The following is a 27,840-nucleotide window of genomic DNA, read 5'->3' as shown; positions in this document are numbered from 1 at the left end:
CAGCTCGTCAGGAACCAAGTGTTTCGTTTTTTACTTTTCTTATCGATTTTTTTTCTTTTTATTGCTTTTGATTTTTTATTTTGATTTAAGTTAAACAGTGCGGTCGAGCGTGTTGCTCCCGCACCGAAATGGAACAAACAGAAGGATCACCCTCCGAATACAAATCTTATGGGGAAGAGGAACGTATATCTGATTCGGAGACAGATAATGTTATGGTCGATCCACTTACCCCCCCCCCCCCCAGTCAAGGTTTACCAGGATGGATCCGCTGGTCCTTGGGTGGTATACTTTCGGCCCAAAAATAAACCGTTAAACAGCATAACTGTTGCACGGGAGCTGACAAAACGTTACTCGGCCGTAACCGAGATTAAAAAGGTTCAGTCAGATAAACTGCGCGTAGTCGTTACTGACTTGAAACAGGCCAATGCTATCGTTGCCAATAGCCTCTTTACGCTGGAGTATCGCGTCTACATCCCTTCTCGTGATGTGGAGATCGACGGTGTGGTAAGTGATGCGGGTCTAACTGTCGATGATCTGATGAATGATGGGGCTGGCCGCTTTAAGGACCCTAACCTTCAATCAGTTAAGATTTTGGAGTGCAAGCAATTGCACTCAAAATCCATCGAAGATGGAAATTACTATCCAGCAGACTCGTTTCGCGTAACCTTCGCCGGATCTGCACTTCCGAGCTACGTTGAAGTGGGAGGAGCTCGTCTACCTGTACGCCTGTTTGTACCGCGGGTCATGAATTGTTCCAATTGCAAGCAGCTAGGTCACACGGCCACCTACTGTAGCAACAAGCAACGGTGCGGTAAATGTGGGGAACGCCATGCGGATGATACTTGCAGTAGGCCCGCTGAGAAGTGTGTTTACTGTGGGGCGAAACCGCATGCACTTTTGACATGCCCAACGTACAAACTTCGCGCGGATAAACTAAAGCGATCCGCCAAAGATCGCTCCAGATGCTCTTACGCAGAAATGCTTAAAAGAGCTGTTCCACTTATCTCCGAAAACCCATTCGCTCTCTTGCCAATTGACGATAACGCCTCTAACGACCCTTGCAAGCAGGGATGGGAATTATCATTCATTCGCATAACTCTTGGCGAATTTGTTCATTGCATTGACAGCAGCCAGTCGTTCATTCACGGTCCGACTGAAACTCTCCAAATGAACGCAACTGAGCGTAGGTACAGATGAACTTCCTAACAAGTGAGACAGGTAAAAGAATGACACATACTATGATGAATGAAGAAGATTGTCATTCTGTTTGTGTTGATTGAATCGGAAGATTGTACTGTAAACATTCACAAGTGAATCAACTTTTAGTTCACAGATGAATGTGAGATTGTATTCTCCAGTTGGGTTAGGTCAACTTTATACTGCAAATGTACACTATAATCAATATTGGGAAGTATATTACACTAGAATACACTTGAAATTTGCGCAGAATCGTTTTATGAAATTATTTCTGGGTAATTGCATGTTTGTACATGGCATACATGAAAAGTGTTGAATTAAAAATTTCGTATTTTTCAAACAATCAATGTTACGACTCCGCGGTAATAAAGGATAAAAGAGGGATAAGAGACTAGAATAACATACACAATATTTGATACAACATAATCAATAATCTAGAGAAATATTCAGAAATCTGCTCTTGAGATTATTCATTGCATACGCAATCATATTTATCAAAAATTTGATACGTCGAAAAGCAATTTCCAATACAGTCGTGATTCGCTGGTTGGGCCACAGCCTTGTCCAACTAACGAATTTGATTTGCTAGTTGGACCGACTGACAAATGTCAAAAACTATCCAAAGAAGATGTTGGCAGTGTAAATGCATCTATTCATATCTCTAAATATTGTCAGATTGATTGTCAAAGTAAGTTTGACACGAGATTTTGACGTTCAGATGCTTTTTAGTTGGACAATGGTCCAACTAGCGGAGGTCCAAATAAAAAGCGGTCCAGTTGAAAAGTGTCCAACCAGCGAATCACGACTGTATATAATCCTGGGGATTGATTAAAGCAAATCGTACATCCGTACGCATATTTGAACTACCACTTGGCTCACATATTGAAATCATGTGTAATAAACAAAAAATATCAATGACTGCCTTCAGTTTGGCTATTTCGCTCAAGGCTTCTATTTCCAACAGAAATGTGATATGTTGTCAAAGACATATTTTGGCCACTTACGAAATTTCCGAGTCTTCCGTATTTCATCTCCATAGAACTTGAATAATCATCGCAAGCACACCCACTCACTTACACATACACGCTCTCAGATCTACACATGCTCTCGCAACTCTACTGCACACACAAGCATATTTGTCGAACTTGACAAACTGCACCGAAGGATAAGTCGAGTTTTCTTATGGGATGGTGAATTTTCTCTTAATGTCCGTTTGTATGTAGATATGTGATATGCTGAGGAAAATACGATAGACGAGAAAATCCGTTATGAAATATTTATTATCTCTTCAAAGTTAGATCAAATTTTAGTGATCTTCTTCACATGCCATTTTTGCGATCTGAGGAAGAAGGTCAGAGTTCAGTTTAAGCAACAGAGCGTTTTCGACTGCACTAGCCGTTAAATTCATTCTATGATCATTCAATAACAGCTTCAGCGCACTGAAACTACGTTCGACAGAAACCTGCGTAGCTGATGCAGAAAAGGCAATCATTGCCACTTTGTATACGCCCGGATTTGTATATTTTTGACCTTCCCAGTACGATAGAAGATCAAAATTATCCGGATTGTCAAGACTGTTTGATGAGCCTGGGCGCGCGTATCCAACTGTCGGTACCTTCTCCCTAATCTCGAGTGCTTTAAGTTTTTGCGCAACAGAAGAATTACTCTGGCTCGCCAACGATGTGTTGCCTTCAGAATCCTCGTCGAAAAATTCTGCCAAAAGAGTCTCCAGCTCATCTTCCTCCTCCATGCTTCTACCTGGTTTTTCATCGTTTCCAATTTTTTTTCCACTTACCCGATTATGTAGCATAACAAGAAATTCCTGAACACAACAAAGTAGAAATTTTTAAAGAAAATTATTCAAAATGAATGATTCAAATTTACCTGTGCCAGCTCTTTATCTTTCGGTGAAATTCTTTTCGATCCTAGAAAATTGAACCGAGGATCCAGGTAAACACAAGCCTTGAAAGGCAAAGATTCAGTGAGCTTCTGCAAACGTCGTTGAAATGCTTTCAATAGCCTTTTTGCTAAACAATTGTCTGCACATCGCATTAGTTTAGCCTGACATACTAGCCAGTATGCGTAGAAGTTACTCAAAATAACATGTCGCTTCTGGAGCTGCATTGTAAGAATAAATGGCGCTTCAAATGCCTCGCAAAACTTGTCGATAAATTTCCAATGTGATGTGAAGTCTGTAAATTATAAAATATTTTAATCAAGTTGCTACATAGCAATATTTCTCTATATTAATATTTATTAATTCAGTTATAGATGTATATAATTACCGATTTCAGGATAAGACTTTCTGAGTATATTAAAGAATGTTTTTTGCTTTTGCAAACATTTCAACATGAGATAAGTGCTGTTCCATCGGATTTTATTGCTGATAGGAGGTAGGTTTGCATCATGTTGCCTGACAAATTTCAAATATTCTCGTTGTCGCAACTTTATAACGAGTTTTTGAATTTTTACGATGCGCTTTTCGTAAGGCTTGATCACATCCAAAACTGCCAATTGGGCGGTATGTGCAGAACATCTCACGCTGTCGAGAATTTGCTGCATTGAAACGTCAAACGGATCTACTACCTGCGAAGCTTCCACAGTGTCGTTGCCTCCGTCTTTGCCATTAATGAAGTCGTCGTTTTCATCTTCGGTCTCCTCTACATCTCCAGTCTCGATTTGCTCATCAGTTTGTTCAACATCGATATCTGCAACATCGTTTCGTTCGTCGTTGGCACCCTCTATATATCCATCCACAAGAGAGCTTAGTTCGATGTTAGAGCTTTCTAGTGACTTTTTCATTTCGGAGACGGAGGCTACCATGTTTGCACCGTTATCGTGCGTAACTGAGTACACTTGACTCAAAGTAACGCCAAAATCGCTCAGAACATCTTCAATAAGCGATTTCAAGTGCTCTTTCGTTTGCCTTTCCAGTGTTTCTTTGATCGCTAAAATCATCAATAAAAGTATAACCATACAATGAAGCGGATTTATTCTAAGATACAAAAATAATAGCTAGGTATAAGTTCAACATACTAACCGATCACAACAGTAATGTTTAATTACGGGTACAGACTTTTCGGGAGGTGTTTGCTTACCTGATTAAAGGCAATGCGACAATTTTAAAATTAATATTTCTAAGAATAGGTATCTCACATCGTCACTGATTTCAGCCCATTCAGGTAAAAAAACACCCCTCTGTTATTGGCACATTTGAAAATATTACCCAAATTACGAACAATGACTTTTCCTTCCAAAACGATACACGCATTAATTCCAATGAAATGACGGCTACCTCTGGATGCTCCGTCTACCTCTATCGCTATCAGCGGTTGCTGCTTTAGCTCTGCCGATATTAGCTGTCGTGCTGTACACGCCGAGTTTTCGACCAAGCTGGCTATGTTTTTACGATTGGTGGTGATCCCGGCAGCTTTACAGATAGGTTCCAATAATGTTCTAAATCCAACCATGTCCGGAAAAGAATATGGCAGGCGATCAACCGTGGCCAGCTGCAAGATACCAGGCAACACTGTTTCTGCGTTCATGTCCACACACATTTTTTTCGATTTTTTCTTAGCTGGTTCGGTTTTCTCGTTTGGCGGTACAGGTAAATTCATTGCTGCGTAGACAGCAGGGTGCATTTTAAAAATGTGCCTTTTGAAATTTCCGGGTATCAGCGGTGCTTGCTTATACCCGCACTTCTCATCTGCTTTACAGAGGAATTTTCCGTCCACCTGCTGGATCACTTGCAACAGCATCTTTTTTTGAGTACAGCGTCGTTTCATTCTAAAAAATATTTTTTTTACCGGTTATATCGAAGCACATTGTAAACTACTTACTTGACAATTAGAGATCACCAACCAAATGAAAATTTCACAGATCTTTAAGCAAGAACAACAAGCTTATTTTTTATTACAACGACTTGGTGAATATTTTGAAAGGAATCTTTGTGAATGAAAGAATGCATTCATTTGCGATCCTCTCTGCTTTCATTCACAACACTATATATGTGATGGAGAATTAATCATTTGGTGAACACCAACATTGCCGTGCGCTGTCACTTTTTTCCGTTTTGTGTTTTGTTTCTCGCTTTCGCATGAACGCGTTACTCTACACAAGAAGGGTTGCCGAGATTGCATTTCACAGTAGGAGCATGTTGATGGATGATTTCAAATTGATCGTTTCGTGAAATGATTTTTCCCATGCCTGCTTGCAAGGGGCATTCTTTGGCTCCGCTTGGAAACTCTAGGAAAAGACCTAATCAAAACTCACCTGAACTTCCTCGTAAGGGTCCTAGGTTGTCCCAAACAAGGGTACAAAATAAAAATAATTCATCAACTGGAAGTGCTGGTACAAATCCGAAGATAATACCTCCTGGTTTCGGGAAATTGAGATACAACCAGGAGTTCCCAGCACTCCCCGGGGCACCAAAAATCCCAAGTGCTCCAATTTTACAGTCAGAAACTCAATCAAAAACGGGATTCCTTAAATTTTCTGACATTGTGGACTGGATATTCACAGCTTTCAACATTACCGACCCTATGAAAAGCTTGCTGGTTACTATTCTACCAACAGTAAGAACATTTTTAAAACAGTTGACTGAACAATGGCCCCTCCTTACAGCGATCGTATCCTTCGATGGCTAACTTATTAGACGGAATCAGGGATCTGATCACTGTTTTACAGTGGAACTGCAGAAGTATTATCCCCAAAATTGATTCACTAAAACACTTGCTAAATTACAATCATTGTGATGCATTTTCCCTATGTGAAACACGATTTTAACATTATCCGCTTGGATCGAGAAGACTCATATGGGGGGAGGGGGGTACTTTTAGGGATCAAAAAGTGCTACTCCTTCAATCGAATCAACCTCCCTTCGACGCCAGGCATTGAAGTTGTCGCTTGTCAAACAACAATCAAAGGCAAAGATCTTTGCATTGCTTCTATTTACATTCCTCCTAGGGCCATGATGGGATATCGAAGATTCTCCAACGTGATTGGACACCTTCGCTCGCCCCGCCTGCTTCTTGGAGACTTTAACTCTCACGGTACGGGGTGGGGCTGTCTATACGACGATAATCGATCTTCGACAATTCAAGACCTTTGTGACAACTTCAATATGACAATTCTGAACACAGGGGAAATGACACGGATTCCTAGACCACCTGCGCAAGCAAGTGCACTGGACATAGCTTTATGCTCGACATCACTACGGTTAGATTGCAAGTGGAAGGTAATATCTGATCTCCACGGTAGTGACCACTTACCAATTGTAATTGCAATCACCACTGGTTCAAGACCATCGGCACCAATCAATGTTCCCTATGACCTCACACGAAACATTGATTGGAAGAGCTACGCTGCTGAGATATCCAAAACTATCGATTCAACACAGGTACTTCCCCCGGAGGAAGAATATAAGTTTTTGTCCAACTCGATTCTCGATACCGCGATTCAAACTCAGACGAAACGAGTACCCGACGTGAACACCCAAAAACGTTCTCCCAACCCGTGGTGGGACAAAGAGTGCTCAGACGTGTACGCGGAGAAAGCTGCCGCGTATAAAACCTTCCCGAACGACGGGTTAGTTGCTAGTTATCGAGTGTACGCGATATTAGAAAAGCGAATGAAAAATTTAATGAAAGCTAAGAAACGCAGTTACTGGCGCAAGTTTGTCGACGGGTTAACAAGAGAAACATCGATGAGCACTCTTTGGGGCAAGGCCCGACGTATGCGAAATCGAAACAGTGCTAACGAGAGCGTGGAATATTGAAACCGTTGGATATTCGATTTCGCCAAGAAGGTTTGTCCGGATTCCGCCGCGGCACAGAAAATCTACCGCGCCGCGTCGCCTTACAATACCGCGAACGAAACACCGTTTACGATGGTGGAGTTCTCACTTGCTCTCTTATCATGTAACAATAAAGTCCCGGGGCCAGATAGAATCAAATTCAACTTGTTGAAGAATCTGCCAGACTCTGCCAAAAGACGCTTGTTGAATTTATTTAATAGGTTTCTTGAGGGTAACATTGTCCCACATGACTGGAGACAGGTAAGGGTCATCGCCATCCAAAAACCAGGAAAACCAGCCTCCGACCACAATGCGTATCGTCCGATTGCAATGCTGTCCTGTATCCGGAAGTTATTCAAAAAAAAAGTTCTTGTTTCGCCTCGATAATTGGGTCGAAACAAATGGCTTACTGTCAGATACACAATTTGGCTTCCGCAAAGGCAAAGGGACGAACGATTGCCTTGCGTTGCTCTCAACAGAAATTCAAATGGCATATGCTAACAAAGAGCAGTTGGCATCAGTATTCTTGGATATTAAGGGGGCTTTCGATTCAGTTTCGATCAACATTCTTTATGAGAAGTTGCACCAGCATGGTCTTTCGCCAATGTTAAATAACTTTTTGCTAAACCTGTTGTCTGAAAAACAAATGCATTTCTCGCATGGCGATTTATCGACATCACGATTTAGCTACATGGGCCTTCCCCAGGGCTCATGTCTAAGCCCTCTCCTCTACAATTTTTACGTGAATGACATTGACGAATGTCTTGTCAATTCCTGCACGCTAAGGCAGCTTGCAGATGACGGTGTGGTCTCTATTACAGGTCCTAAAGCCGTCGACTTGCAAGGACTATTGCAAGATACCTTGGACAATTTGTCTGCTTGGGCTCTCTAGCTGGGTATCGAGTTCTCCACGGAGAAAACTGAGCTAGTCGTATTTTCTAGAAAGCGTGAACCAGCGCAACTACAGCTTCAATTAATGGATCAAACTATTGCTCAGGCTTCAACATTCAAATATCTCGGGGCATGGTTCGACTCTACCTGGGTACCTGGTTAGGTACCTGGGGATGTCACATTAGGTATCTGAAACAGAAGTGCCAACAAAGGATCAACTTTTTCCGTACAATAACTGGAACATGGTGGGGTGCCCATCCAGGAGACCTAATCAGGCTGTACCAAACAACGATATTATCAGTGTTGGAGTACGGATGTTTCTGCTTTCGCTCCGCTGCGAACATACACTTCATCAAACTGGAGCGAATCCAGTATCGTTGCTTGCGTATTGCCTTGGGTTGCATGCACTCGACCTATACGATGAGTCTCGAAGTGCTGGCGGGCGTTCTTCCGCTGGAAAATCGATTCTGGGACCTCTCATATCGATTGCTGATTCGATGCGATATTCTGAACCCATTGGTGATTGCAAATTGCGAAAGGCTTGTCGAGCTTAATTCTCAGACCCGATTCATGTCCTTGTACTTCGATTACATGGCACAGAACATCAATTCATCTACGTATAACGTCAACCGTGCTCATCTCTTAGATACTTCTGATCCAACTGTATTTTTCGATACATCCATGAAGGAAGAGATTTGTGGAATTCCGGATCATATTCGCCCACAAGTGGTCCCAAATATTTTCTATAACAAATACCATCAAGTCGACTGCGCCAAAATGTTCTACACTGACGGATCAATTATCGACGGGTCCACAGGCTTCGGTATCTTCAACGAAAATCTTGCTGCCTCATTCAAACTCAATGATCCTGCTTCAATTTTCGTCGCAGAATTAGCTGCCATTCAGTATACTCTCGGGATCATTGACACTCTGCCCTCAGACCATTACTTCATCGTTTCGGATAGTCTCAGCTCCATTGAGGCCATCCGTGCGGCGAAGCCTGGAAAGCACTCACCGTATTTCCTGGGAAAATACGGGAATATCTGAGTGCTTTATCCGAAAAATCTTACCAGATTACCTTGGTTTGGGTCCCGTCACATTGTTCTATTGCGGGCAATGAGAAGGCGGACTCTTTAGCCAAGGTGGGCGCATTAGAAGGCGACACTTACGAAAGACCAATTTGCTTCAATGAATTTTTCAGTATCTCTCGTCAGAGCACGCTCGATAGTTGGCAAACCTCATGGAGCAATGGGCATCTGGGACGGTGGCTACATTCCATTATCCCGAAGGTATCAACGAATGGTTGGTTTAAGGGGTTGGATGTGAACCGGGACTTTATTCGTACGATGTCAAGGATCATGTCCAACCATTACTCGTTTGACGCGCATCTCCGTCGTATAGGGCTTGCTGAAAGTAATCATTGTGTTTGTGAGAACGGCTATCACGACATCGAGCATGTTGTTTGGCTGTGCGCAGAGTACTGTATTGCCAGGTCCCAACTAGTTTATATGTTACTATGTTTTAATTGCCGCAAGGTTCTACTGTATCGATTTTGTTGGCTTTTTTTGTCAATTATTCCTCATTCTTAACTGTGTTTAACATATACTGTTGGTTATAGGACAGCTTTAAGACTTAGACAGAAATTAGAATGTGTTTTTTCACCATAATTCATTTCAAAATTGATATTTGCACTCAATTTCAATCCAGTGCAGCATGACACAGGGTTTGTAAGTAATTGTTTTACTATTATAAAAAGAATACTTCGCTCTGATGTAAATAAACTACGCATGAAAAAGATATTGTTTTATTGGTTAATACCTAACACTAACACAATCTTTTGCGATATAGATCTAACAAACTAAGATAATTTAAAATTTATATTGAAATTCTGGGGGTCCTTTATGGGAACAAGTGAAACTAGGTATCTGCGCATTATGATCCCCTGACACATTAATATAACTAGAAACTTGTAATAGCAACTAATAGAATTAAAGAGTTATCAACATTCTGCGTATTCAGTATAAGATTGATTGAAACCATCATATTGAAAATTTTGCAGGTTCCTAAGTGGAAATCTGAATCAGTGCCGTCTACCGTGTACTTGGACCATACCGAATCTACGTCTGCTGCAACATCTTGTGAATTGTTCGCGAATCATTTTGCTTCCGTTTTTTCGCCTGATGTCGCCTCTATGCAGGAAGCTGCGTCGGCCGTTTTGGACGTCCCAGCTGATGTGGTTGACCTAAGAACGTTTACTATAACATCAGAAATGGTCAGGTCGGCAGCATTAAAAATGAAAAATTCGTACTCTCCTGGACCTGATGGTATTCCTGCAGTAATATTTCGTAACTGTATTGCCGATTTAACAGAACCTCTGTGCTGTATTTTCAACCGTTCTTTTGCCGAGGCGAAATTTCCCGACATTCTGAAACAATCCACAATGTTGCCTGTCTTCAAAAACGGATATCGACGAAACGTGAGGAATTATCGTGGTATAACTAGCCTGTCTGCTGCTTCAAAGATATTTGAAATCATAGTAAGCGCCATGATTCAACAAAGCACTCGTAATTACATTTCATTCGAACAACATGGTTTCATGCCTGGAAGATCTGTCTCGACAATTTTTTTGGAGTTCACCTCGACATGCATCACACAGATTGAAAACAGATCTCAGATTGACGCAATGTACACTGACTTGAAAGCTGCTTTTGACAAAATCGACCATCGAATACTTCTTTGCAAACTGTCGCGTCTCGGAGCTTCGGTACAATTGGTGGCTTGGCTGAACTCGTATTTAACTGGCAGAGTATTACGTGTAAAGGTGGGCTCCTGTTTTTCGACTGCATTTTCCAACGCGTCTGGAGTTCCTCAAGCTAGTAACCTCGGTCCCATGTTGTTTATTCTGTTCTTCAACGATGTAACACTGTTCCTGCGGGGCGGCTGTAAGCTAGTTTGTGCTGATGATCTAAAACTATATTTTGTTGTACATTCGATCGAGGACTGCGAACGTCTTCAAGCACTACTGGATTTGTTCGTTTTATGGTGTCAGAAGAACAAATTAGTTGTAAGTATCCGCAAATGTGTGGTGATTAAATTCCATCGTATTGCAACACCGATTGTATTCGACTACCGCATTGACGGTGTTTCACTGACCAGAGTCAAGGAAGTTCAGGATCTAGGCGTGCTGTTGGATTCTAAGTTATCATTGGAGGCACATCGGTTAGCCGTTATTTCAAAAGCTACTCGTCAGTTAGGGTTCATCGCTAAGGTTGCGAAGGATGTTACCGATCCGTATTGCCTGAAAGCACTTTACTGTTCTCTAGTCCGTCCTATACTGGAAACTGTCTCTGTTGTTTGGTGTCCACATCAGACATCTTGGTGCCTGAGGGTTGAACGCATACAGAAACGATTCATTTGTTTAGCGTTGAAAAACCTGCCATGGCGTGATCCTTTGAATCTGCCTTCGTATCCTGATCGATGTCGATTATTAGGACTTGACACGCTGCAACGACGTAGGAAGACCCAACAAGCATTATTCGTTGGAAAGTTGCTGAATGGAGAAATTGACGCACCGCTTCTATTGTCATTAATGGACTTTCGAACACCATCCAGATCGTCTCGTAGTACAACGCTGTTGCATCCAAGATTCCACAGAACATCATTCGGATACAATGAACCGTTCATATCGTGTATCCGCATGTTCACTTTAGTTGAGGATTCGTTCGATTTTGGAGAAAATTCTAGTCGGTTTGCAAATAGAATTGGTAGCTCTAGATTAATCTAAGTTTAAGTTTTGATATTTTAACATATTCATTAAGACTACGTGTCAGATGATAAATTGAAATACAAATACAAATACACCAATCAATAGACAAAAACTAATAACAGTAGGTACAAATACATGAAGGTGCCACGCAAAAGTTCATTCGAGCGACTAGAACCATGTTCTGTCAAAAAAAACGTGCAGGCAATTTGATGTATCACGCTGTACTGTGAAGTATCGCGGAGTATATGGAAAAACTGGCCTGAAGGAACAAGAAAAGGTCCACGCTTCCCACCATAGAAGAAAAGAAAATAGTGACATGGATAGCCCGAAAAGATTACTTAATATCCACGAAAAAATAAATTCTGGAGTAATACTTTAGCAAGTTCGTTGTGCACAGGGTTGCAGATGATTGCAATTTATTCACTAATATCCCTTCTATTGAAAAGTAATAGAATAAATATATTGATTTAGAAAAAAGGTGGTCTAAACGTTCAAGAAGCTTTACTAAAATTTTATTATACGGAATACTAAAATAAATACCGTAAAATGTAGCATTGATTATTGTTTCGAATAACTTTCTTGAAATCAACGAGCTGTATTTAATTTCATTTTTAAAGTAAGATAATATAGTTCGAAATCTTGTATATATTGCATATATCCAGGCAATTTCATGTCCATTATTGTTACGTCCCAAAATAAAACAAAACTATAGATACATAGTACTTTTATCGAACTTTTTCAGGAAAATAGTAGAGATTAAATAGTCAGCTAAAAATACTTACGGTTTCTTCAAAGCGCTTCAGATATAGCTATACATGAATGTACAAGCAATTGTATGAACTGATAAAAATGATGCAAGAATTTGTGTCGTTTTTAATTTGTATTTGGTATCTTAAAATATTATTAAATGACAAAATATTCGTTATCTTTAGACACTGAACATGTTTAGAGCCGACTTGTTAATATTGCAAATGGTTTACTCCACTGTATTGTTGATGGAATGTCATAATTCGACCACCAATCAATTCAGACAATTGCCATTTACAATTTTCGCAAACTTCTGAAGACTTTCTATAATGCAGACATCATCACCTTACTCATAAGCGTCATACAAATCACATCGCTTGATATCAAAGTCATGTTAGCCTTTGAAATCAGCATAAGATCAATTAAAAATTTAATTCACTAGTCAAAGGTTTCGAGTACCATTTTTTTTATCTTAAATACGTTTATTTTGGCCCAAATGCTTTAGCTTAACGAGGCCGATAATTCATTTTTTTAATTACATGTCACATGTTAGTGGGGGAAGGGAAAGCCGTATTTAGGGGCGGCTTGCTCCCCTCTTATGTAAGTAAAGGAAAAAGGTAGGAAGTGGGATACATATTGTGTAATTGACATCGTCGTTTGCTGATTGATCATTGTGGCGAATATGCACACTTTGTTGTAGTGTTGTAGTTTCCAGCCTGTAATCGCAGGGACGAGGGGAGGGTCGATATTTCGGATAATTATTGGCACTCTATATCATCTGCATGTGAGGTATGTCATGATGTTCTGGATAGACGGTTATCAAGAAGGGTATGCACCGAAGACTCGTGAAGCAATGCCATATTGTAGATACAGGGATAGGTTGGTGAGATTCTACTGTGAATGAGAGAGGGGAAAATGTATTAAACTTGGACATCAATAGTTTTCAAAAAGATATAGATAAGAAAAATATAGGGGTGGTCACGGCTTGCTAGGACGTCCCGGACTGGCACATAGGGTGATCTACCTCGGGCCCGAAGGGAATCTATTAGTTGGGACCTGTATCGATTTTGTTGGCTATTTTCGGCAAATTTGAGACTAAGAGAAACGAAAGCAATGAAATTGAAAGACGGATAGGTATTCTACAGCGAATCAGTTATAAACTTAGAACGGAAAACTAGAACTAGGCAGGCTCATATGAGCATGATCGAAAGGAAATGTGAAGAATTTTTTGCCTTCTGCAGAGTAGGAGTTGGGCGTTTCACCCAAGTCTATCGCATGGTCTATGGTAGAACATAACTCATCATCATGTTATGATGAGTTATGTTCTACCATAGACCATGCGATAGACTTGGGTGAAACGCCCAACTCCTTCTCTGCAGAAGGCAAAAAATTCTTCACATTTCCTTTCGATCATGCTCATATGAGCCTGCCTAGTTCTAGTTTTCCGTTCTAAGTTTATAACTGATTCGCTGTAGAATACCTATCCGTCTTTCAATTTCATTGCTTTCGTTTCTCTTAGTCTCAAATTTGCCGAAAATAGCCAACAAAATCGATACAGGTCCCAACTAATAGATTCCCTTCGGGCCCGAGGTAGATCACCCTATGTGCCAGTCCGGGACGTCCTAGCAAGCCGTGACCACCCCTATATTTTTCTTATCTATATCTTTTTGAAAACTATTGATGTCCAAGTTTAATACATTTTCCCCTCTCTCATTCACAGTAGAATCTCACCAACCTATCCCTGTATCTACAATATGGCATTGCTTCACGAGTCTTCGGTGCATACCCTTCTTGATAACCGTCTATCCAGAACATCATGACATACCTCACATGCAGATGATATAGAGTGCCAATAATTATCCGAAATATCGACCCTCCCCTCGTCCCTGCGATTACAGGCTGGAAACTACAACACTACAACAAAGTGTGCATATCCGCCACAATGATCAATCAGCAAACGACGATGTCAATTACACAATATGTATTCCTCAGTCTCTACGCATCGCTCGATCGAGATAGAAGTGTTTTGTTTTCGGTCTGTTGGAAAAAGAACAGTGCAGTAATCCGCGTTCAAGGTTAATTTGCCATTCTCTGCCTCTTCGAGGTTTGGACTTTTATTCTTTTGTGCGTGTGTTAACCGTTAGGCCACATTCCTCAACCTTTTGTTCGTAAAGCGAGGATTGAACAATAACCAGCTATTTAAGCTGGACTGGTGCGTCGTGGGAAACGAGTATACAGATAAGTGAAATCTACCTTTTTGATACATTTACGGCTTTTTCCCGTCTGCGCGGGTTCTGACCCCGTGCGTTGACGGTGTCGATGGCTTCCTCCCCGGATGGCCAAATGGAGATCGAGTCGACTCCTAAGGCTCTCCCCCGACCCAAACAATATCCAGAGCTCTCGACCGGTCCCTTTGTGGTCTTCTTTCGGCCCAAAACAAAATCGCTGAATCTATTACAGATTTCAAAAGACCTGACGGAACGGTTCTCGGCTGTGATCGAAATAAAAAAGGTCCGCTCAGACAGGCTGAGGGTCGTGCTGACTAACTCAAAGCAGGCAAACGATATTGCTTGCTGCGAGCACTTTACGAAGGACTATCACGTGTATATTCCAGCTGTGAAAGTACAGTCTGAAGGCGTTGTCACCGATGACAGTTTGACATGCGAGGATCTGCTGCAGTACGGGATTGGCCGTTTCAGAGACCGCTTACTTCAGCCAGTGAAAATACTCGAGTGCAAGCGTTTGCACTCAGTAGTAGTTGCGGGGGATGGTTCAAAAACGTACCCCCAATCAAACTCTTATCGGTTGACCTTCGCTGGTACCGCTTTGCCAAATTACGTCCTCTTGCACAAGGTTCGTCTGCCTGTGCGTCTGTTTGTGCCGCGGGTCATGAATTGCACAAAGTGTAAACAATTGGGTCACACAGCCACCCATTGTAGCAATAAGGCCCGCTGTGGAAAATGCGGGGAGAATCATCTAGATGATTCGTGCAGTAGGAATGCTGAGAAGTGTCCTTACTGTGCAGAGAATCTGCATGATATCTCGGCATGTCCCGCGTACAAACTACGCGGGGATAAACTAAAACGTTCCCTTGCTGGACGATCCGAACGTTCTTTCGCAGAAATGCTAAAGAAAGCTACACCACCAACCTCAACAAACATCTATGCTCACTTGCCTCCTAACGAGGGCGAGGCTGATGACCCACAAGAGGGAACATCTACTAGGGCGCCTAGAAGTTATAGGAAGAGGAGGAACATTTCCTCTCCTAAAGTTCGTTGTAAAGGCCAGAAGGTATCCCTTGACGGGACTCAGAAAGTCACATCTATTGGAAGTGTTGCAACCAAACCGAAGCAATTAGCTCCTGGTCTCGGAGGATTAAACTCAGAGAAGGAGTTCCCAGCACTTCCCGGAACATCAAAAATCCCAAGTGTTCCTCTGTTTCAGTTCGAGAATAATCGCGGCACTGGAATTATCAAACTCTCGGACATTGTGGACTGGATAATAAAAACTTTCAATATAACTGATCCTATTAAAAGTCTTATGTTAGCTTTTCTCCCTACAGTAAGAACATTTTTGAAGCAGTTGACTGCTAAATGGCCCCTCCTTTCAGCGATTGTATCCTTCGATGGCTAACTCATCGAACGAGGTCACGGATTTGATCACTGTTCTACAGTGGAATTGCAGAAGTATCATCCCGAAAATCGATTCCTTCAAAATTTTAATAAATAATTTGAGGTGCGATGCATTTGCATTATGTGAAACTTGGTTAACTTCCGACATAGATCTCAACTTCCACGACTTTAATATTATTCGCCTGGATCGAGACACCCCCTATGGAGGAGTGCTTTTGGGGATCAAAAAGCGCTATTCCTTCTACAGAATTAACCTTCCCTCGATAACAGGTATTGAAGTTGTCGCTTGTCAAGTAACAACCAAAGGCAAAGATCTTTGTATAGCTTCCATATATATTCCCCCCAACACCGCGATTGGGCATCGCCGGCTACATGACATCATAGAATCCCTGCCTGCACCGCGACTAGTTTTAGGCGACTTTAACTCTCACGGTACGGAATGGGGTTGCCTTTATGATGATAACCGTTCCTCTTTAATTCGCAATATTTGCGACAACTTCAACATGACAATTCTAAACACGGGTGAAATGACACGGATTCCTCCCCCACCAGCGCGCCCAAGCGCATTAGATTTATCCCTTTGCTCGACCTCGCTAAAGTTAGAATGCGCGTGGAAGGTAATCCCTGATCCCCACGGTAGCGACCATCTGCCGATCGTAGTCTCAATCAATAACGGCTCAAGGCCATTGGAAACAATCAATATTTCGTATGACCTCACACGAAATATCGATTGGAAGAGCTATGCTGCCGCGATATCCAACAACATCGAATCTACTCAAGAACTTCCTCCGGAGGAAGAGTACAGCTTTTTGGCTGGCTTGATTCTCGACAGCGCGAATCAAGCTCAGACTAAGCCAGTACCCGGCGCGAACATACAAAAACGTTCTCCCAATCCCTGGTGGGATAAAGAGTGCTCAGACGTGTACGCAGAGAAGGCCGCCGCGTTTAAGATCTTCCGGAACGACGGGTTACCCGCTAGTTTTCGACAGTACGCGACGTTAGACAAGCGAATGAAGAGTTTGATGAAAGCCAAAAAACGCGGTTATTGGCGCCGATTCGTCGACGGATTAACGAGAGAAACATCGATGAGCACTCTTTGGGGAACAGCCCGACGTATGCGAAATCGAAACAGTACTAATGAGAGCGTGGAATATTCAAACCGTTGGATATTCGATTTCGCCAAGAAGGTTTGTCCGGATTCCGCCCCGGCACAGAAGATCTACCGCGCCGCGTCCCGTCACGATAACGCGAACGAAACACCTTTTTCGATGGTGGAGTTCTCACTTGCTCTCTTGTCGTGTAACAATAAAGCTCCAGGGCCAGACAGAATCAAATTCAACTTGTTGAAGAATCTGCCAGACTCTGCCAAGAGACGCTTGTTGAACTTATTTAATAAGTTTCTTGAGGCTAACATTGTCCCACAAGATTGGAGGCAAGTGAAGGTCATCGCCATCCAAAAACCAGGTAAACCAGCCTCCGACCACAATTCGTATCGACCGATCGCAATGCTATCTTGTATACGGAAGTTGTTCGAGAAAATGATCCTATCCCGCCTCGACAATTGGGTCGAAGCAAATGGCTTACTGTCAGATACACAATTTGGCTTTCGCAAAGGCAAAGGGACGAACGATTGTCTTGCGTTGCTCTCAACCGAAATTCAAATGGCCTATGCTAATAAAGAGCAGATGGCATCAGTGTTCCTAGATATAAAGGGGGCTTTTGATTCAGTTTCTATCAACACTCTTTCAGAGAAGCTGCACCAGCATGGTCTTTCAGCGACTTTAAACAACTTTTTACTAAACTTGTTATCGGAAAAGCACATGCATTTTTCGCATGGTGACTTATCGACATCACGATTTAGCTACATGGGCCTTCCCCAGGGCTCATGTCTAAGCCCCCTGTTATACAATTTCTACGTCAACGACATTGATGAATGTCTTGACAATTCCTGCACGTTAAGACAACTTGCAGACGATGGCGTGGTGTCTGTTACGGGACCCAAAGCTGTCGATCTACAAGGACCATTACAGAATACCTTGGACAATTTGTCTGCATGGGCTATTAAGCTGGGTATCGAATTCTCCACGGAGAAAACTGAGCTAGTTGTATTTTCTAGGAAGCGTGAACCAGCACAACTACAGCTTCTATTAATGGGTCAAACTATAGCTCAGGTCTTCACAGTAAAATATCTAGGGGTCTGGTTCGACTCGAAAGGTACTTGGGGATGCCATATTCGGTATCTGAAACAGAAATGCCAGCAAAGGATCAACTTTCTTCGTACAATAACCGGAACGTGGTGGGGTGCCCACCCAGGAGACCTAATTAGATTGTATCAAACAACGATACTGTCGGTAATGGAATACGGATGCTTCTGCTTTCGATCCGCCGCGAACATACATTTCATCAAACTCGAAAGAATTCAGTATCGTTGTTTGCGTATCGCCTTAGGGTGCATGCAGTCGACCCATACGATGAGTCTCGAAGTCCTGTCGGGCGTTCTCCCGCTGAAAAATCGATTTTGGGAACTCTCATATCGATTGCTCATTCGATGCGATATCTTGAACCCGTTGGTGATTGAAAATTTCGAAAGGCTTGTTGAGCTCAATTCTCAGACCCGTTTTATGTCCCTGTACTTTGACTACATGGCGCAAAATATTAATCCTTCTTCTTACAATCCTAACCGTGTGCATTTCATAAATACTTCTGAATCTACTGTTTTCTTCGACACATCCATGAAAGATGAGATTATTGGAATTCCGGACCATATACGCCCACAAGTGGTTCCAAATATTTTTTATAATAAATTCCGAGAAGTCGACTGTTCTAAGATGTTTTATACTGACGGATCAAACCTCGAAGGGTCCACTGGCTTCGGTATTTTCAATCAAAAGTTCACCGCCTCCTACAAACTCAGTGACCCTGCTTCAGTTTACGCCGCAGAACTAGCTGCTATTCAGTATACCCTTGGAGTCATTGACACATTACCCGCAGACCATTACTTCATCGTCTCGGATAGTCTGAGTTCTATTGACGCTATTCGCTCGATGAAACATGGAAAGCATTCCTCGTATTTTTTGGGGAAAATACGGGAGCTACTGAGTGCTTTATCTGACAAATCTTTCCAGATTACCTTGGTGTGGGTCCCTTCTCATTGCTCCATTCCGGGCAATGAGAAGGCGGACTCCTTAGCTAAGGTGGGTGCCATTGAAGGTGACGTTTTTGAAAGACCAATTTGCTTCCACGAATTTTTCAGTATTACTCATCAGAGAACCCTCGAAAGTTGGCAAACCTCGTGGAGCAATGGGGAGCTAGGAAGGTGGCTACATTCGATAGTCCCTAAGGTATCGACGAAACCTTGGTTCAAGGGGATGGATGTGGGTCGTGACATCATTCGTGTGATGTCCCGACTCATGGCGAACCATTACACGCTGGATGCACATCTCCGACGTATTGGGCTCGTGGAGAGTGGTATCTGCGCTTGTGGCGACGGTTATCACGATATAGAGCACATAGTCTGGGCGTGCACCGAGTACAGTTCCGCCAGGTCTCGGCTTATGGACACCCTCCGGGCCCGAGGAAGACCACCCAACGTCCCGGTTCGAGATGTGTTGGCAAGCCGCGATGTCCTCTATATGTCCCTTATATACACCTTCATAAAAACCATCAATATCCAACTTTAACTGCCCCTTTTTCCTTATCATTCTCAGAAGCGCTCTCTTCCACCTGTACCATACACCCACGATGGTTTGATGCGACTCCAAGGCGACACAAAACATCCCTGTCGAATGAGCCAACAAACACGGGACCTAAAGCACGAACATCACACGCACAACTCGAAATGTAGCCGATCAACATCTGAGCCGCACTACGAAATCGTCTGGAGAAACCCCTGCCATCTCGAGAACGACCACCCGGCGTCCCAGTACATGATTCTTCCTGATGAAGACCACCCTGATTCTGTAATCCATCCGTTGATCTCCCGAAGTCTGAAACTGAAACAATGTTCTCCCCCTGCCATGTTTGTCCACCCTACTTCCCCTGACTCTTATACACAAAAGTAACACCCCTTCCCCCCCCCCAAATATCTTCATGAAGCATTTAGCTCTTCTTGCCTTTTCTAGTTTTAACTATTATATTATATGATCTCGTTGAAAATGCCCAACTCTACTACCACATAAAACAACTCTAATTAATGTCTCCGAATCTTTACAAAATTTAATCACGCCCTCTAATTATTTCTACTTTTAAGATAGTCGTAAAAATTTTCCCCCTTAGTTAAACATTATTTGCTCCAATAATCTCATTGCTAAAAATGTCAAACCATATTGCCATAAAAACTAAATGACCCCCTAATCTTACGAAAATTATATTACCCCCTTGTGTATATGTATAGCTATAAATTAGCCTTAGTTTAATTTCAAAAATCAATATGTAAGCCCCTAGTTTTAAGTAATTTAAAATGTAAAACAAAACAAAATTGGCACCTTTAAGCTAACGCAAACCTGCCTTATCAAATAAACGAAATTAAAAAAAAAAAAAACAATATGTATCCCACTTCCTACCTTTTTCCTTTACTTACATAAGAGGGGAGCAAGCTGCCCCTAAATACGGCTTTCCCTTCCCCCACTAACATGTGACATGTAATTAAAAAAATGAATTATCGGCCTCGTTAAGCTAAAGCATTTGGGCCAAAATAAACGTATTTAAGATAAAAAAAATGGTACTCGAAACCTTTGACTAGTGAATTAAATTTTTAATTGATCTTATGCTGATTTCAAAGGCGAACATGACTTTTATATCAAGCGATGTGATTTGTATGACGCTTATGAGTAAGGTGATGATGTCTGCATTATGGAAAGTCTTCACAAGTTTGCGAAAATTGTAAATGGCAATTGTCTGAATTGATTGGTGGTCGAATTATGACATTCCATCAACAATACAATGGAGTAAAGCATTTGCAATATTAACAAGTCGGCTCTAAACATGTTCATTGTCTAAAGATAACGAATATTTTGTCATTTAATAATATTTTAAGATACCAAATACAAATTAAAAACGTTTTTAATCCACCTAACAGTGTGATGAGACATTTCTTATAACTCTTATCATTCTCTTCGGATATTATATCGTTTGAGAACATTTAGAACTTGATGCTTCGCGAAGTTTTTGATAACACATACTACTTGGGATAGTGGCAGGACTCAGAGAATCGCTCAAATCAGCATAGGACAACATCAGTGTTAGAAATCTCAAACCAAATCAATGGGAAAGCGAAAAAATGGCCCATAAAATAGACATACCAACGAATTATTGTTAATGCTCTGTTAATAAAATATCTATATTGTGGTGGGAAAACTGAATTTTCCTAAAGGGGTTATATATTGTACTGAGCCAAATAAATCGAATTTTTTTTTGTTGAATCGATATGAAGTTTATACTTTACTCAAATTTCCAACGCGACTGAGAACTAAGAAATCAACGCTTTTTCTTGAAAAGCAGTGATACCATTCAAAGAAAATCAACAGTGAATATTTCCAGACTTGGTTTTATTTCCTATTTAATAACTATTGTGTTTTTTACATCCTAGATTGCATGATTCAGTGATCGAAACCCAAAACTTCATGAAGTATTTGAAATTATTAAATTTACAGTTTTTTTTCAATAACTACCGCTCTACACCACCGATTTCGTCCGTGTTTTTTTTTAATAGAGATCATTGTTACTATTTACAGCTGGTATCAGCTTGTTAATCCTAAAAAAATACGAAAATAATAGTTTCGCCTCTAAACTGCTAGCAAAAAGAGTATCGCCCTGTTTGTTTGCATGGAGCGTGGAAGGTGAAACTTTAAATATACAAACAAAAATACAGTTTAGCCCGTTGTATTTTTTGCTGTAGTTTATGAAAGCAATATCGTAGAATCAAAATTTTTAGGTTAATTTGTTGCGTTTCAAAGCCCTCATTCGCATGTATGAAAAAAGCCCTATGTTTACATTTGTAAGTATCGCCCTTTTCACAAAAAAGCGTTGAAATGAAATCGCAGCTCCTGATATCACGCTATCTCTGAAGTGCATGCGTGCATAGTTTCAAATTTTACTTCGACATCGACTTTTTGTAAAGGTGATTTCCCAGTAGTATCCTTGATTTGAATTATTATCGCTAATCCTAATGCCAAAGAACAAATAAAAACCTCTCGAAAACGAACAGTTTGGGAAAACCATCATCATTACTGGAATTTTCATTTTCACGAATTTTTTCGATAACCTTCCGTCACTTGCGTTAATGCACTGGGTGCACAGTGCTCTGAAAATCTAGCGAAATCGTCTTAGGGCACCAGCGGGTCTAAATCAGAGCTATCTGCGCGGCGGGTTAAATCTGTAAAGAATACTAAAAATAATTTCTATTCCATAATTTTCAGTTCAGCAATTCGAGAGATCGTGCTCACCGCAAGCCATGAAAAATAGACTACGTTGTGAGGCGATGGTCACTATTTATTAAAAAATCACGGTTAAATAAAAAATAAAACTATTACAAAATTTCAAATAGTTTATAATTTTCACAAACTTATTAGGAAAAATTGTTTAATAAGCTTTCGTAATATTGCGTCGGGAAAAAGCTGAAAATTCTATCTGCAACATATAAACCCTTAAGTATACCAATTAATTGGTATACGAATTGGAATAGGTTCGCCAAATTTTGGAAGAAGTCTATAAAATAACCCCTTGAAAACTACCTAAAAATTGTTGTAGTTCGATGCAATAAAAAATCTCCAAAAAAAGAAATGTACCTATTAATGTGAAACACAGCGAATAATACATACAATAAAGACCCTTTTTTATCAGTCTCATGGTGTATTTCAGGCTGACAAAATGGGGACATTGACTAAATCGGGCAATTTTTTTTTCTTTATAAAAAACTGAAGCTGTTAAAATATTCTTCTCGTCCCTTGGATGTAATCTGATAACTATTTCTGATTATGATGAACTTTTTATTTTCGCATATTTCGCATATCTTCATGATAAGGAAAACATGCTCAAGAAAGGATTTACTCGAATTCAGTCTTGTTCGTCTGCTAGAGCCCATCAAACATATGTTCATATTTGGCTGATAAAATCGGGGTTTCAATGTGTTAAAATAGATATTCAGCATTCGAAGAAGTTTCTTGTGAACGAGTGTAGAACGACTTTGTTTCTGCTTACTTGAAAACAGCGGCGTAGCCTGAAATTCGGTTTGGTGAAAATCGATCATACTGTCCAAACGGCATAATCCCGAAACCGTAATTTTTGAAGTTTTAAAATTATGCAGAATTTTTCAGAAAATAGTGATAGAGTTCGTGTCTTTAGCGAATTTGTTGAGACTTTATTGTAGTCTTGAATATTAACCTGAGAAAATTCACCATAAATACTTCTTGGACGATATACCGTCAAAATTATTTTATCAAATGATGCTCTGTTCACCGAAGATACTAAACCTCCGAAATTGGCGGTTTCAAAATGATGCTATCTTGACCTTAAATTACTGTTTTTACACATTTGATCTATACATATAATTGGTCATACAACAAAAATCAAATGCTCATCAAAATCGATCAGGACCTGCTAGAGTCGAATGGAAAGCGTCATTTTTCATAAATTTCTCTCTACATTCGGAAAGTGTTATCCTCGTTATCAATCATACATATTACGTTTTCGTCTCAACTCGACGCATTCCCAAAATAAAAACCTGTTTTAATCCACCTAGTGGTGCAATTGTGCTTTTCTCATTTGTGCAGACTACGATTCCATGGCTGGTTATGTTCAATACAATGGTGGAAATGAATATTTAATGTTCAGTACGATTTGCACATACATACAATGGATCGACAGCCACGATCTTGAGATACTATGTGATATTGAAACATCACTTGAAACCAGCGGCGGATCATGGAGAATCCAGGAGGTCCAGGTCCTACCGAAAATTTTCAACTTGTTAAGAAATTTTAAACTAGTTTTAATTTTAGAGTAGCAACCCCTCACTGCATACTCCCTCCGGGCCGCTATGATTGAAGATTTTTAGAGTGATTGCATAACCTTTCTATATGAGAAAGGCAAAAATGTACCAAAGTCCAAAAAAGTCAATTTTTGTCAAACATTTTTTTTTTCGAGTTTACATCAAATCTCAATGTTTCATGCATTTTAAAGTCATTTGGCATCAAAAATACAAATTTGATTTTGAAAATTTTTCATTTCAGTTTATATGGGAATTTGCTGTGTGATTGCACTCTTCAACTCGTTACTCCGGAACCGGAAGTCCAATCAATAAAAAATTCAATAGCAACCGATGGGAAGGTTGTACCTTTTTCTTTTGAGACTGAACTGAGTCGATTGGCATACGACACTCAGCCCTCCGGGTCGGGATTAGATTGACGAATTCTAGAGTGAATGAGAAAGGCAAAAACATTTTTAGCAAATGTTGAAAGTTATGCATTTTTTGGTGAGCAGTTCTATGTTTCATAGACATTAAATCAATTTTAACTTCGCTTCCTATTAAATAAAGACCCTTATTACAGTACATTTCTACAAAAACGAGCTCAATTCGAAAATAAATTTGAGGATTATGATTGATTACAGAACTCTGGAATTTTCTATTGGAATGTTTTCAGGCAGGAATTCGATATTGATGCTATTAGACAACTGTGAAATCAAGACCAATAGATCAGTTACATATCAGGACCCCATTCCAACAATTTATCAAAAGTCCTCATGATGTTTACAACAACAGGTTATCAATCTACGGATCAGATAATTGTTATTGTAATATTGAATTAAATCAGTCTGCATCAATAAATTTTCAACTTCAATCCAATATTTTTTTTGGGTGTGGTGGGGAGGGGGGGGGGGGGGGGGGGGTTGTATGGTGTTAAACCCCAAAACCTTCTCTTGGCTACGCCGTTGCTTGGAATTATTTATTTCGCTTTTCATTTTCAGATCGATCCGATGGTTATAAGTTAGAAAAATTACAGTCAGAAGGTTCGCGCAAATGAATATTTTTGCATTGATAAGTTATCAAGTTCCTTCCAGACAACTTAGAAGTGTTCGGCGATTATTTCTAGCGGTTATAGATAGTAAAATGAAATACAAAATTCGTTTTATCGAAATAATGTTTAGCTTATTTCAATGGATTATTACTATATTGAACAATAAATAGGCGACACAGAGTAATCAACAAACAACAAGCCATAACTTTTAAAGTATTCAAAATAGATATTTAAAGTCTTTAGTAAAGTTATTCGTAAAAGTAAGAGCTACAAATTTGCTGAAGACATCATTTCGATATAATCACTTCCAAGAAAATTTGTGAAAATATCTCACTCATAGGGGGATTAATCAGCAAAAACACAATACCAGAAGAAAGGGCATATTACCTCCATTAAATTCTCCGAAGATGCAATTGACCTAAAATAAGCCGTTTTGGCGTTAATAATAGATTACATGTTTTTTGTCATATTCCTGGCAATGGGAAATGATAAAAATCTTTCGTCCCCATTTAATGTCAAATATCTCTTTTGATAATACTCCGATTTCAACAAACTATAGCTTGTTCGAAAGGTATTCGTTAAAGCTATCTAAAAACATATAAATTGTTAATCTATATTGTCAATTTCGGCAGAAAATTTAAAAAAACTGCGAAGAACGCCATTTTTACGCATTCAAACATTCATATCTTGGAAACTAAACATCAGAATCAAAAACAAATTAATAGCGTTCATACTGTTTTTTAGTTCTTTCATTTAAAATTGGTTTGGATAAGATCGGTTCAGCCATTGCTGAGAAACACGAATGAGAATTTGTCCGTTACATACACACACACACAGACACACACACAGACATTGTCCCAAATCGTCGAGCTGAGTCGATTGGTATATAAGACTTGGCCCTCCGGGCCTCGGAAAAAATCTTGAAAGTTTGAGCGAATTCTATACATTTCTTTTATAAGAAATGTAAAACGACACAAATTCTTGCATCATTTTTATCAGTTCATACAATTGCTTGTACATTCATGTATAGCTATATCTGAAGAGCTTTGAAGAAACCGTAAGTATTTTTAGCTAACTATTTAATCTCTACTATTTTCCTGAAAAAGTTCGATAAAAGTACTATGTATCTATAGTTTTGTTTTATTTTGGGACGTAACAATAATGGACATGAAATTGCCTGGATATATGCAATATATACAAGATTTCGAACTATATTATCTTACTTTAAAAATGAAATTAAATACAGCTCGTTGATTTCAAGAAAGTTATTCGAAACAATAATCAATGCTACATTTTACGGTATTTATTGTAGTATTCCGTATAATAAAATTTTAGTAAAGCTTCTTGAACGTTTAGACCACCTTTTTTCTAAATCAATATATTTATTCTATTACTTTTCAATAGAAGGGATATTAGTGAATAAATTGAAATCATTCTGCAACCCTTTGCACGACGAACTTGCTAAAGTATTACTCCAGAATATATTTTTTCGTGGATATTAAGTAATCTTTTCGGGCTATCCATGTCACTATTTTCTTTTCTTCTATGGTGGGAAGCGTGGACCTTTTCTTGTTCCTTCAGGCCAGTTTTTCCATATACTCCGCGATACTTCACAGTACAGCGTGATACATCAAATTGCCTGCACGCTTTTTTTGACAGAACATGGTTCTAGTCGCTCGAATGAACTTTTGCGTGGCACCTTCATGTATTTGTACCTACTGTTATTAGTTTTTGTCTATTGATTGGTGTATTTGTATTTGTATTTCAATTTATCATCTGACACGTAGTCTTAATGAATATGTTAAAATATCAAAACTTAAACTTAGATTAATCTAGAGCTACCAATTCTATTTGCAAACCGACTAGAATTTTCTCCAAAATCGAACGAATCCTCAACTAAAGCGAACATGCGGATACACGATATGAACGGTTCATTGTATCCGAATGATGTTCTGTGGAATCTTGGATGCAACAGCGTTGTACTACGAGACGATCTGGATGGTGTTCGAAAGTCCATTAATGACAATAGAAGCGGTGCGTCAATTTCTCCATTCAGCAACTTTCCAACGAATAATGCTTGTTGGGTCTTCCTACGTCGTTGCAGCGTGTCAAGTCCTAATAATCGACATCGATCAGGATACGAAGGCAGATTCAAAGGATCACGCCATGGCAGGTTTTTCAACGCTAAACGAATGAATCGTTTCTGTATGCGTTCAACCCTCAGGCACCAAGATGTCTGATGTGGACACCAAACAACAGAGACAGTTTCCAGAATAGGACGGACTAAAGAACAGTAATGTGCTTTCAGGCAATACGGATCGGTAAAATCCTTCGCAACCTTAGCGATGAACCCTACCTGACGAGTAGCTTTTGAAATAACGGCTAACCGATGTGCCTCCAATGATAACTTAGAATCCAACAGCACGCCTAGATCCTGAACTTCCTTGACTCTGGTCAGTGAAACACCGTCAATGCGGTAGTCGAATACAATCGGTGTTGCAATACGATGGAATTTAATCACCACACATTTGCGGATACTTACAACTAATTTGTTCTTCTGACACCATAAAACGAACAAATCCAGTAGTGCTTGAAGACGTTCGCAGTCCTCGATCGAATGTACAACAAAATATAGTTTTAGATCATCAGCGCAAACTAGCTTACAGCCGCCCCGCAGGAACAGTGTTACATCGTTGAAGAACAGAATAAACAACATGGGACCGAGGTTACTAGCTTGAGGAACTCCAGACGCGTTGGAAAATGCAGTCGAAAAACAGGAGCCCACCTTTACACGTAATA

The 27,840-nt window shown here is 40.2% G+C and overlaps 2 protein-coding genes across 3 annotated transcripts in view; both read right to left on the bottom strand.

Moving 5' to 3' along the window:
* LOC131676203 (WD repeat-containing protein 20) overlaps positions 1 to 27,840 on the bottom strand; it is a 349,792-nt gene that overhangs the window by 261,961 nt on the left and 59,991 nt on the right. The window lies entirely within an intron of this gene.
* LOC131676542 (uncharacterized) lies at positions 264 to 7,548 on the bottom strand. Its single transcript, XM_058955673.1, has 4 exons — positions 4,424 to 7,548; positions 3,483 to 4,145; positions 3,082 to 3,389; positions 264 to 3,019 (listed from the first exon to the last, which is right to left on the bottom strand). The coding sequence occupies exons 1-4, from the start codon at positions 4,980 to 4,982 to the stop codon at positions 2,504 to 2,506; spliced, it is 2,046 nt and encodes a 681-aa protein (XP_058811656.1). The 5' UTR covers positions 4,983 to 7,548; the 3' UTR covers positions 264 to 2,503.

This window comes from Topomyia yanbarensis, chromosome 1 (genome assembly GCF_030247195.1).
Source record: "Topomyia yanbarensis strain Yona2022 chromosome 1, ASM3024719v1, whole genome shotgun sequence".
Taxonomy (NCBI): Eukaryota; Metazoa; Arthropoda; class Insecta; order Diptera; family Culicidae; genus Topomyia; species Topomyia yanbarensis.
Note: the sequence above shows the minus strand (reverse complement) of the source record. Positions and strands in the feature narration are given on the sequence as shown.

Excerpts from the sequence above, each read along its gene's own strand:
- LOC131676542 (XM_058955673.1), bottom strand. The coding sequence starts at position 4,982 with ATGAAACGACGCTGTACTCAAAAAAAGATGCTGTTGCAAGTGATCCAG. Across the intron at positions 4,146-4,423 it reads AGTCATTGTTCGTAATTTGG|CGATCAAAGAAACACTGGAA; the intron begins GTAATATTTTCA and ends TGATGATTTTAG. Across the intron at positions 3,390-3,482 it reads AAAGTCTTATCCTGAAATCG|ACTTCACATCACATTGGAAA; the intron begins GTAATTATATAC and ends TATAATTTACAG.